General features: G+C 43.4%; 1 protein-coding gene across 3 annotated transcripts in view; it reads right to left on the bottom strand.

Annotated features, from left to right (window-relative positions):
• Window positions 1-8,490: 8,490 nt before the first annotated feature.
• The window catches only part of ARHGEF6 (Rac/Cdc42 guanine nucleotide exchange factor 6), a 101,730-nt gene continuing 96,915 nt past the window's right edge, over window positions 8,491-13,305 (bottom strand). For all 3 annotated transcript variants that reach the window (XM_077889391.1, XM_077889390.1, XM_077889392.1), the window contains 2 exons: window positions 12,020-12,074; window positions 8,491-10,952 (listed from right to left, as the gene is read on the bottom strand). In XM_077889391.1, coding sequence (XP_077745517.1) covers window positions 10,812-10,952; window positions 12,020-12,074 — 196 coding nt within the window. In that variant the 3' untranslated portion in view covers window positions 8,491-10,811. The remainder of the gene's footprint in view (window positions 10,953-12,019; window positions 12,075-13,305) is intronic.

The raw sequence follows: 13,305 nt of genomic DNA, 5'->3' as shown, positions 1-13,305 counted from the left end.
GCCCATTGGCCCTGCCCTTCCTGTGGACCACACAGCCCCTTTTGGGCTGAGAGACTTTGAAGATGTTTCAGCATGAACTTCCAACACAGGGCTGAAATTGTGCTGCTTGAACTCACCTGGCTGCATACTGTCTTCAATGAGAGAACTTTGGGCAGAGGGGACATTTGTTGATTCAGGGACTCACAGATATGTCTACACTGCTGTCTTGTCCTCCGGAGAAAGATCCTTCTACGGCCTTGTCCTCTGCACAGGACGTTTGAAGGAAGCGGGGCAGCAGCCATGGCCGCAAGGAGACAGTGTAACGGCATCCTCATAGGTAGGGGGCTCCCTAAGGAAGGTCAGGACCCCAGGTCCACCTGAGAAGAGGGCCTGGCCCAGTCCAGAAAGAAGAGAATCCACAGGTCATAACTTCCCCTCCCTCGCGGTAGCTGAAGGCCCACTCCGAGGGACAGCCGTATTTGCCCAGCTTGCCCGGGTGAGATGTGGGGGCAGCGGTGGCCAAGCGGCATCAACCCTTTAAGGGTTCCTGCAAAGGGAATCCACATCCAGCCTGGACAAAACTTTTATAGTCTTCATATACTTGCACCCTCTAATCTAAACATTGCCCCTGCACTTGGCCCTACCTTCTTCTTTGGTTATCATATCTCCCAATTATCTCTGCCCCTGGCAACCAAGTTGCTAACAATATCTTCTATCAGAAGGAATGCTAGATATACAAAAACTCCATTTTCTAGTGTATTTCTTCTGCTCTCATGCTTCCTACTGCTCACTAAAAGACACCTCCCATAGGTCCCGTACAGAACTTTCCCCTGAGCATCAGCCTCACCTAGCCAACTGCCTTCAACCAATCAGACTACTTCCTCATGAAGTCCCCTTGTCCTTCCTGAGAACTCCAGTCCCATCCTTCACCCTCTTCTCTTCCTGTCCTACATGCCCACAGCGGGCTATCTCCTCTGCCCCACCAGCCCCTGGGTTCAACCACCACCTTCATGCCAAACTTTAGTCCTGACCTGCTCCCTGGAGTTTGTCCCCAACTGCCTGCCTCTCCTGACACTGAGCTCAGGCCATCAAACCCAATGCAACGAAATGGAACTCTTGATCATTCCCCCTTTACTTTCAGTATTTCCCATTCCAGTGAATGGCAGCCTCATCTACCCTGCTTCCCAAGCCTGGTTTGACTTCTCACTGTCCTCACTCGTGTCCAACTGTACCAGCATAAACACATCACCCCTATTCCTTAAATAGTCCTTAGAATCTACTTCTTTCTATCTCTACTGGTGCTATCCTAGTCCACACTACCATCATCTCTCTCCCTCTCATTCATTCTCCACGCAAAGCCAAAGTGAATTCTAAAATAAGTCTATTTCTCCACTCCCCTGCTTCATCATCTCCTGCCAACATCCCTCTCAATGGCTTACGTTCCAACCTTCAGTTCCGCTAAGCAAGGCTACACATGTTCTCCTGCCTTGGGACCCAGGCATGTTGTTTGATCTTCTTGGAACATCCATTCCCTTCCCTTACTGTGCTGTGAGCTTTTTGAGGACCAAGATTTTGTCCCATTCACCTGCTCATGGTGCCTCCAGTGCCTGCTACAGGACCTACCATAGAATTGGCCCTTGATTTATTGCATGAATAAAATAACAAATGAGTAAATGCCCCTGCTTGTAACTTGGTTAACTAGTTCATGAAATAATTGTGTGTTGATTAAAGCATAAATTTGCGGGATCCCTGGGTGGCACAGCGGTTTGGCGCCTGCCTTTGGCCCAGGGCGTGATCCTGGAGACCCGGGATCGAGTCCCACGTCGGGCTCCTGGTGCATGGAGCCTGCTTCTCCCCTCTGTCTGTGTCTCTGCCTCTCTCTCTCCCTCTCTCTGTGTGTGTGACTATCATAAATAAATAAAAATTTTTAAAAAATCATAAATTTGCTATGCTGTAAAAATATTTTATATCAACATGTATATGATAAAACTGTACTCAGGGAGTAGAGAATGGGAATTATACTGTAGATAAAAATAAAAAAAAAATCTCTTTTCCTGGGATGCCTGGTCGGCTCTGTCAGTGGTGTGACACTTGAGCTCAAGGTCATGAGTTCGAGCTCCACATTGTGTGTGGAGATAACTTCAAAATAAAATCTTTAAAAATTAAATCATCTATTTTATTATATGGTTCATAATAGTTTGCAAAATAGTACGTGAAGTTGCCCCGAACTTCATTTGAACACTTTCAAAGTTGTTCTAATCAAAGATGGGAACTTGAGTGTATTTCTGATCTACCTATAATATTCTGATCATAAATTATCTACGTTCATCCCATTTTTATAAACATGTTACTTTTACATTCCATCTAAGGGTTAGGGGAAAGGAATGCTGGAAATGACCAATAATTCTGATTTCCAGATAAAGAGAAAATGAAGTAAGTACAAAATATTACTCTGTTACTTGGTAGGAAGCAAATGTCTGAGAAAGGCAAACAGTGTGCCCTAGTAAGCTGTCGCTATAGGGCACCCCAGTTAAAGGAAAACAACATATAGGGATCCCCGGGTGGCTCAGCGGTTTAGCGCCTGCCTTCGGCCCAGGGAGTGATTCTGGAGACCCGGGATCAAGTCCCACGTCAGGCTCCCTGCATGGAGCCTGCTTCTCCCTCTGCCTGTGTCTCTGCCTCTCTCTCTCTCTGTTTCTCATGAATAAATAAATAAAATCTTAAAAAAAAGGAAAACAACATATAGACTCCCAGGCTCCAGGAGGAGGTTTCCCACTGCCCACTACTGGAGTTACACTGAATTATCTTTCCCATTTCCCTGCTAATGTAACCCCACTTAAAGTCCAATGATTTTTTTTTTGTCACAAACTCTACTATCTGTTCTACTTCTCTGCTGTAAACCTCTTTGAAGTCCAACATGCAACCTTGAACTCAGATTTGATTCACATTTCTTCTTACAAGGTTTTTTTAAATCCATCCACCCACCCATCCAACACTGATTGACGTTATACATCCTGTGCTAAACATGAGATAAATGTGATCCCGTGCCTGCCCTCAAGTAGCTTACAGCCTTCTACATAACAGGTGTACAAACATTTAAAGCCTGGAGTTAATGCTGCAGCAGGAGTTAGGGACCAGTGTTACAGGTGATATATGCAAAGGACTTACAACTTAGACACGCAGGGGAAAGTAGGAGTCAGGAAAGGCTTTCTGGGAGTGGTGGCACAGACTGAGTCTTAAAGGGTGTTTTGGGGAGGGAAGGAGCCTCGGAGGAAGAGAGCAGAACACACAGAAGCACAGCAGGGGGCAGGTGTCTGTTCACAGGGGGCTTCACGTGAGTAACGGTCTTGGTGTACGGCCGCAGAGCTCATGTGGAAGCCCAGTTTAGGAAGAGGCCCAGCGCTCATTTGGCAGAAACTGCCCTCTGGCATGCTTTCCAAAGTGGCTGGCTCCGCAGCATCCTGTGGGGCTCAGGTGGCCTGAGGGGCATGTTGCGAGAAGGTGGCCAGGAGGCTGGTCACAGAGCAGACAGTGCAGGCTACAAGGACACAGAAAACTTGGACCCCCGGTTGGCCTCTGCTATAGACACTAAGGCAAGTTTTCAGTTTTCCCATTCAAATTATTTGGAATGTTTGCTTGTTCAACAAATATTTATTGAGTAGGTACTGTGGGCTTGACCCTGTACCAGGCCCTGAATTTACACAGATGAAAGGAGTCAATCTCTCCTCTTCAAGTACTTAACATTTAGTGTGGGAGAAGACCCCAGTAGATGAAGTGCAGTGCAGTGGCAGGAAAAAGGTTGTTGGGAGTCTGGATCCCCTGAAGAGGCAAGACGTGAGCTCACTTTTTTTTTTTTAAAGAAATTATTTCAAAGTTATAGAGAAGTTGAAAAATAATAGTATAAATAACAGTGTATCTTTTTTTGGAACCACATGAGATTGTATACATCATGGTCTCACCCCTAAATATGTATTTGCTGATAATAAAGATATTCTTTATAACCACAGCACAGGTGAGCCCCAAATAACACAGGTTTGGATTTTTTTTTCAATAAATAAAGTACTATAAATGCTCTTCCTTAAGATTTTCTTAAAAACGTTTTCCTTTCTTTGGCTTACTTTATTGTAAGAATACAGCATATAATGCATAGAACATACAAAATATATGTTGACTGGGGATCCCTGGGTGGCGCAGCGGTTTGGCGCCTGCCTTTGGCCCAGGGCGCGATCCTGGAGACCCGGGATCGAATCCCACATCAGGCTCCCGGTGCATGGAGCCTGCTTCTCCCTCTGCCTATGTCTCTGCCTCTGTCTCTCTCTCTCTGTGACTATCATAAATAAATAAAAATTAAAAAAAAAATATGTTGACTGTATGTTATCAGTAAGGCTTCCAGTCAACAGTAGGCCATTAGTTTAGTGTGGGGGAGGTCAAAACTTTACGTGGATTTTTGACTGTGGGGGGGGGGTCGGCACTCTTACCCTTAGATTAATCAAAGGCCAACTGTACATTTATCAACTTCCATAAATTTAACATTGATACTGATTTGCCATTTGTCTTCTAATTCAGTTAAGTTATACAATAATATCTTTGCTATCACTTTGCCCTTCCAGTACAGGAACCAGTCTGGGGTCAGGTATTAAATTCAGCTGTCATGTCTCTTTAATTGCTTTTAATCTGGAACATTGCCACAGCCTTTCTTTGCATTTAATGACTTTGACATTTTTGCCTAAAATACTAACAGTCTCTCCCCTTTAAAAAGAAAAAAAAAAAAAGAATGTTCCTTTTCTGAATTTGTCTGAAGTTTCCTCAGGGTTAAATCCCAGTTATGCTTTCCTAGATGGCAAACCACATTCATGATGTTGTGTTCTCAGTGGATCCCATCTGGAAGCACATGCTGGCCATCTGTCTCTCGTCACTGATGTGAATTTTGATCACTCAGTGAAGGAAGATGTCATCCAGTCTCTGTACCCCATAGTTACCATTTTCCCCTTTGTAACTAAGTGAGCAGTCTTAGGGGAAACACTTCAAGACCATGCAAGGATCTTTTTAACATTTCCCAGCTATTAGAAATGACAAATACCCACCATTTGCTTCAACGTGGATGGAACTGGAGGGTAATATGCTGAGTGAAGTAAGTCAGTCGGAGAAGGACAAACATTATATGTTCTCATTCATTTGGGGAATATAAATAATAGTGAAAGGGAATATAAGGGAAGGGAGAAGAAATGTGTGGGAAATATCAGAAAGGGAGACAGAACGTAAAGACTGCTAACTCTGGGAAACGAACTAGGGGTGGTGGAAGGGGAGGAGGGCGGGGGGTGGGAGTGAATGGGTGACGGGCACTGGGGGTTATTCTGTATGTTAGTAAATTGAACACCAATAAAAAATAAAAAAATAAAAAAAAAACATTTCCCCCTTTATTTAGCATCTGATAGTCATTTTTGCCTGAATCAGTCTATAGTATGATGCTTGCAAAATGATTTTTTCCAACTCTGGCCTTCCTTCCACATTTACCATCAACACTCAATGTGGTCCTGTGAGCAAGAGCTTCTCCCTTTCTGCCCACTTACTTATCAGTATGGACTCATAGATTCCTACATTGTTCACTGTTTTCAAACTCATCACTGTCCTTATTTTGGTGCTCAAACTTACCCTATTTTGCTAGTGGGAGCCTCTTTGGGTTAGCCCCTGTGTCCTTGAAATGGGATCTACCAGGTTCCTTTTTTAGCATTATTTTACTTTCTGGCACAAGAAGATGTTCCGGCCTCATCTTGTACCTTCCCTGCTTCAGCTATAGAATCAGCCATTTTGCCAAGGAGCTCCGGTTCTTTTCAGCACAGAGTTTAAGTGTTTAGAAACCAAGTTCTGGGTACTAATTGTATTTCTTGCTATGAGGGTGTCACTGCTCCTAGGAAGTGTAAATATATATATATATATATATATATATATATATATATATATAGTATAACATATATAAATATATACTAATAACTATAAATATATTTATACACACACACAAAAGCTATCCGAGTTAGCAGATAAAAATTCTGGATACCCAGTTATATTTGAATTTCAGATAAACATTGAAAAACTTAGTAGAAATATATCCCATGCAATATATGAGACATGATCTGTACCAAAACATTATTAACATTATTTGTTGCACAGCTGAAATTCAATTTTTAAAAGTAAGCTCTATACTCAACATGGGGTTTGAACTTAAGACCCCAAGATCAAGAGTTGCTTGCTCTACTGACTAAGCCAGCCAGGTGCCCCAGCTGAAATTCAAACTTAACTGAGCATCTTGTATTTTATCTGGCAATCCTAATACATACAAACATATAAAGTACATACATATAAATGTACACATACACATGCAGAGACACACATATATACACATGTTTTAGAGATCATGAGCTCACATAGATATGTAAGCTGATTCTAAATGGAAAGTAAAGAATTTGCTTGATGGACAGGAATGGGAAAGGGATAGGTGTATTAGGCAGGGCAAAAGGCATATTATAGGACTTAAGAGAAATTCATGGAAATTAAATTTTACTGTGTGGTGAGGAGTAGCAAGAGACTAATTTTTTAAACAGATGAATGACATCGATCTCTTAGGTAACCATGCCATGGGAACCAAAGAGGATTGACTAGAGGTGACACAAGAGGCAAGGAGATGCATTAGTCTAAGGGAGAGATGATAAGCGCCAAAAACAGGTGATGGTCAGGAGGATGGAGAGAAATTCAGATGATACAACAGAGTTAAAAATGGTAAGAGTGGATAGCTAGACTTATAAAGGGTTAATGTATAAATTTATACAGGGTTGAGAGAGAGGATGGAGCAGATGATAATGCCCATTTTCCTGATAGGCAACTAAGGGGCCAGGGGTGCTGTTCACTGGGATGGGAAACATTGGAGGAGCCAATCTGGGAATAAAAATGAGGAGTCCTATTTTGGACATGTTGAGTTCAAGGTGCTGTAGGACAACCAAGTTGAGACTGCAGGAAGTAGCTGTATCCATGGGTCTGGAGCTCAGGAGAAAGATTGGGATGGAAAAACACGGACATGGGGGTCACTTGCATTTTCATCAATGAGGTTTTAGGAATAGATGAGGTTGTTCAGAAAGAGGCTATAAAAAGGAAGAGAAGAAGAAGTGTTGAGGATATCAAATGTTCAAGGGACAGGCAAAGGAGGCAAAGGCAGCAAAGACAGGGGTGGTCAGAAAGATTGAATGAATGCCAGAAAAGTTGGGATCATGAAAGCCAAGGAGGTGAGGGTCAAATAATGTGGAGATGTCAAGACAAGAATTGAAAAGTGTTCCCTGGATTTTTCAATTAAGAGCTCATTAGTGATTTCATGAGAGTAGATCGCTGAGGTAGAAGCCTATTTAGTAGGCTCCAAGTATAGAAGTGAAAGCATGGTAGAAAGAGCATGGATCCCAGAGGCAGATGGACCAAGGTTTCGAATCCCAGCTCCACACATACTAGCATCTTGTTCAACACCTGTGCCTCTGTTCCTTTTTAAGATGGGGATAACCAGTACCTCATACAGTGGGTGCAAATGTTTTGTGAGCTCAACCATATAAAACACTTAGGATAGAGCCCAGAACATGGGAGGTGTGATGTTGGATCTACTGCTTCAGAGTAGGAGAAATAGCCTCCAAAGGCATCCTAAGCAGAAAGGTAATACTTGGTGCCTAAAAAATCATTGGCTACAGGAGTGGAAGTCAGGGGCTTCTGTTGGACTAATGGCTTCAAGGTCATCGTACTGTAGTTGTGATCCAAATTTGGTCCAGGAAGCTTCTACTCCTGTTCCACCCCCCACCGCTGCCACAACAATCTCCCAAGCACAAAGCCATGAGTGGACACACTGGAAGCTACAGTTCAGAAGCCACAAACACATCTGTGGAACTGCCCACCAGCTGCCAAGCCCCAGGAAGATGACCTCTGCCTCACGTAAACCTTCCAAACATCATGCAAAGGCATCTCATTGGCAGAACTGAAAATACGTCAGAACCCACATTGTATAGAGAACCCTAGCTGCAACGGAGTCTTAGATAGGTCTTTTGTTTTGTTTTTTAGGCTTCCAGGGAGAAACACAAAAGGGGTAGGAAGGGAAGCTGAGTAGCAACAGATACCTACAGCACACCTGTCTCGAGGTGGAGCATATATTTTTATTTTGACTGCTGACACCAGCATTCCAACTGCAGTCAAAATGTAGGCTTCAAGTGGTTGACAAAATCCTGATACAGGATGGAAAATGGTGTACAGTTCATAGGTTGAGGATGGAAGGAGAGGGGTGGAGAAGTTAAGGAAGGCCCGTATTATCTCTGTAAAGCAGGGAGCAAATCTCACCTGCCCAGACTGAAACAGGTGGAAGACAGCTGGAGAGCAGACGCCTAATGAGTAAATGGGGGAGGAAGCTGCCATAGCATGAAAAATCCTTCTGCACACTGGTTAGAAAAAAAAAGGAAGAAGAAGAAAGAAAAAGAAAAGAAAACACAGGACTTAGTTTATAAAGCACTGTTATTCTTATTTATTGAAAACGTCCATTTTAAAAGTCTTCAAAATAAAAACAAGTTAGAAAATTTGAGCTTGTGTAAGAAGGAACATGACGGAAGAAGAACTAAAAAGCCTCTAAGGGCAGCAGTTTAATTACAGAGTAAGAGGAACCCACTTATAGAGTAAGTAAACAACACAACTATGAAGACACTGCTCTCGGGTTAACATGGCTTCATTTCCTTTATATTACTGCTTACTGTGTGAGCGCAGACACCACACTCTGCACAAGCTTCACTACCCAGAGTACCGAGGGCCTCTCCTCAGAAGGCCAAGTTCCAAAAACATGCATATGTACACTTTACTTTAAAATAAAGACCTTTCAGTATTATAAGCAATCCTGTACCTTATCTACTAAAGTATTTTTAAATCACAAAAATGTTCCCTATGGATATAGTGTGCACATTTACTGTAAGCCATTGATTAACCACAGACGGGGCAGATGCTCAGATCTGTGTGGTTGTTGTTAATTTTTAGGTGAAGGATGGCAAAGCTAAGCTTTTGGGCTTAAAAACAGAATGATGGCCATTTCTAGAAATCTTCACTCTTCAGCTTCCAAAGATGGCTGCATGTGGTTGGCTGATGGCGGACTGCAGGTAGAGTCCCTTTCCTGTGGATGGTGTCATTTCTGTTGTGCAGCAAGTAGTCAACAGCCCTGTACCGTGTAGCTATGGGAACTTGAGACGCCCCCCCACCCCAGTATGAGAAAGAAAAAGAGCTTAGCAAGCTGGGGGATTCGAGCTTCAAGTGTGCTTTCTAAATAACATTTGCAAAACCCACATTTATAGGCATGCGTCAAATGTATCTGGAAGACTACCTTGACCAGACCATTGGCCCTCTGCCTCTCTTTCCAGTGATCTTTCCCACCTGCCCAGTTGCACCTGTCTTGGGGAGAGAGAGGGGTGGGTTGCACTGTGCTGACTTTCAGTTGTGCTGAATTTGCATGAGTTCTGCTCTTCTGTGACCCTTCTAAACCTGGTTTACCGCAGTTCTAATTGTTGAGACACTTACAAAGGTGATCGTTGGATTTAATGAGCCACTTTAGTAAACTAGTTCCAAATCCTGAGCTTCACTAGCAACCAGCACACAACCACTAGAAGTGTCCATTCTTTCTGGATATACAAACTGGACCAAGAGCACATTTCTGCAAATAATGCTTCAAGGCTGAGGAATATTACAGCTTCTCACTGCATACCTGGTAGAGCAATAAAGTGAATTAAAGCAGTCTACTAGGGCATGATAGCTCCTCAATGCAGATTGTTTTGAAGGACGAGAAGTCACAAGTTGAATATGCAGGGTAGATAAAGTAACTGCTCACAGTCTATATTTTCAAAAAGGAAGCGAAGCACACACATACTAGTTTACACATCGCTTCATATGGTTGGCTAAAAGCACTGGGGAAATATAAAACTTACATACGAGGCAGAAGGTTGGGGGCGAAATCTATCATGCACTGGGGAGAGATGATCAACTCTGCTGCTGAAGGGGAAGATTGTCTAGTGCAATTTGCTAATGGATCTGGTATTGGCATGGATGACCGGAGCTTCTGCCCCATAGAGTTAAAATGTAAACGCACACAAAAGGAATAAGGGTGCTACTGTTTTCTTGGCCTTATAGACAACACAGGACAGTAATTTTTTTAAAAAGTGTGCATTGAGGGGTGGCACATGATAGTCCAGGGAAGGTGGCTGGGTCACCGGGCAAATGTGCTAGTCTTCCATTCACCCTACCCTAGTCATAGCTCAAGGAGCTTTGTCTTCCTTAAATTGGGTACAGAGGGGCTTCCAGATACAAGAAAGCATGAGAGAAAAAGTCAAGTTCACATTTACTAAGCCATGGCCAGCCACTTTGATATGGCATCCAGCCCCAAAAGAGTGATGGGGCGGGGCGGGGAGGGGAAATGGCTGGTTGAAGAGGCACTATGAATTGAAGGCCATCTGAAGACCATGTAAGTCATTTGCCTATACTAGTTTTCCTTTTCTTATTGAATGGAAAAGACTCTGGAGAGACTTCCACCACCACTTTCACTTTTACCCCTGTCAGAAAGAAAACAACCAACCAATAACCAAACAACAACAAATACTCAAGCAAACAGAAAGCAAACAGAGAGACAGAGAAAGAAAGCAAGAGCGAGAGCGGGGGGAATGGGAGGGGGGGAGAGAGGACTGACTCAGATACAAAATAAAAGCCAAGGAAGTGAGCAAACAAATCATTCAGCTGGACATTTTGAGATGCCCCGAAGGCACGTCTACCCAGCTGCACAGTGATAGTTATGGAAGAATGGAGGTCTTGCTACTAGATTCAGCCCGAATACACTCATCAGTTTGCTTCAACAGCCTCCGGACCAGCTTTTCTAGGTCCCTTCTTGATTTCAGTTCTTCTTCCAGGCATTGCTTCATTCTTTTATTTTCCTACGATGAGAAAAGACTCATTAATTCCCAAACTACGTGGCCCCTTCCCAGGGCTCCTCCTGTTCCTCCTCTTGGCAGCTTTCACCACTGACCACTTTCCTTCCTCAGACTCCTCTCCTTCAGCTTTTAGGACAAGGCAGCCCCCTGCTTCTCCTACCTTTCTCTGGCCAAGCCTTTGCAGTCTTCTTGCTTGCAGTCTAAGCGTCCTGTACAGCACTGGCCCGGGCCCTCTTCCAACTCAGCTCTCTTTTCACCTAATGTCTCTTCTTCAGCTCAACTCAGGGGCCTCCCTAATCCCTCTGACACCTGACCTCATCTCATCTCATGAGCACCAGGTCCACAGTCCCTAGTGTCAAGTTGATATTTACAAGCACTTCAGACTCATATCCTAGAGTGAACTCAGTCTCTCCTCTGTCACCCCAAACTTCTTTTCCTCCTGTGGTTCCTGAGTTCGTGAAGGGCACTGCCCTATCCAAGTAGGTATCCATGTAAGAAGCCTCATCTTCAATCTCTGGCTCTCCCTCTCAATCCCAACATCACAGCATCAATTTTCCATAGGCTCTAACTCTACGATGTGCCTTCCTTTACATTTGTTTTCCTTCTCTGCAGCCTCAATGGCACTACCTCAGTTCAGAAATCCATTGTGTCTCACCCTGAGTTTTGTGACAGATAATCTCTGTTCTCCCCCCTCCAGTCCATCCTTTACCCCGTCACCAGGTGCAGCCAGTCCCCAAACACCAGGAAGTGTGCATCATGGAGCACTGGATCACATCTTCAGAGGAGCCCGCAAATCAAGATTTATGGTTCTCTTTATACTTACACACTCGTGGATGACTTATCTTTTCTAAAATTCTGTTTACAAATGTCAGAGAACATGAAAGTTGTAACTAAGTATTGGGAACCTATTGTAAACCGCTAAATAGGTATATGAGCAAGCCTAAGAAATTTAAACCCAACACTACATGGCAAAATCAACAGAACTCACCCTGTAGAAATAAGAAAAATCCCCACCTCACCACCTTGTTCCTATTATATGACCCAAGAAAATCAGTTATATATTTCATTACCTGTTTCAGTTCTTTGACCTCATCCTTCAAGGCATACACAGTATCAACAAGACTCCTAGAACATAAAGTTCAGAGATTCATAGCTGGTACTGAAACACTGTCACATAAAACTTAACCATAAAAGCCACTTTCAAGAAATACAGATCCTGAAAAACAGTGGCCTTTTTTTTGGGGGAGCTGGTTGGGAGAGATACTGCTACGAATGGCCCCTGTGGTCTCTATTTTTATGGGCAAACCACCACCAGCCCACATGCTCATTCGAATGCCATGTCATTACACCTTTACTATAGTGCCCTCCTCCTTGGCCACTTACTTCCCAGCTTGGGGGATTTACAAAAAAAGAGACTAGAGCTCATCGCAAGGTTTTGACTTTCTTAAGAGCAGGAATGAACATCACATAACATATAATGAGGGGTGTCATGAGGCCCTGCTTATCCTGTGCTATGGCATTGCTGCTCTCACCTCTGTGACCCTACGTGACCCTATATGACACAAAGTCAGGGGCATTCTTTCTGGAAGGTCTCATCTGTTCCAAAAGAGGATAAAATGCCCTGCCTGACTCGTGGAACAGTTAATTCCCAGATGGCTCTCTCCCTGGACAAGAATTCTAGAGATCTGGGTTCCAGGTCTGACCCTACCACTTACCATCCTCCAGCCTTGGGTAATCAGGTTCTTTCTCCTCTCCTTGCCTTACTTTCTTCGCATACAAAATGGGGATAATACCACATTCCCCACAAACTTCACAAAGTTGTTGTGGGGATTAATATAGCTCTCTATAACTATGTGCCAGCCTTTATACTTATTATTCCATTTAACTTCACAATAAACCTTAAAGTATTACTATCATACTTATTTACAGATGGGGAAATGGAGGCACAGAACGGTAAAGAGGCTGGCCCCAGGTCACACGGCTAACACGATGCTGAATTTGGGCTTGAACCAGGACTGTTCTCTTGAGCCCAAGCACTTTACCATTTTGCCACATCACTTCGTATACCAGATGGAAAAATACATTGACGATGTCAAGCACTTTGAAATATGCTGTACTATGCAAATTTAGGCCTGACTTCAGAAATGACTCAAGTTTAAACAAATGAATTATTTGGCTACTTTGTGTTTATTTTATGAGCCCATAGGTACTTAACCTGATTTTTCCCCATTAGGTCACCCTCATTAGTGTGCAAAGGTAGACCAGGAACATCATTTCCCTGAACCTCAACTTCAATAGAATTGATGAAAGTAATGCTTAATTCACTGGGTTTCTGTAGGATGCTAAATAGGCCAAG

Source organism: Canis aureus, chromosome X (assembly GCF_053574225.1).
Source record: "Canis aureus isolate CA01 chromosome X, VMU_Caureus_v.1.0, whole genome shotgun sequence".
Taxonomy (NCBI): domain Eukaryota; kingdom Metazoa; phylum Chordata; class Mammalia; order Carnivora; family Canidae; genus Canis; species Canis aureus.
The sequence above is the reverse complement of the archived record's forward strand: the minus strand, read 5'-3'. Positions and strand labels throughout refer to the sequence as shown.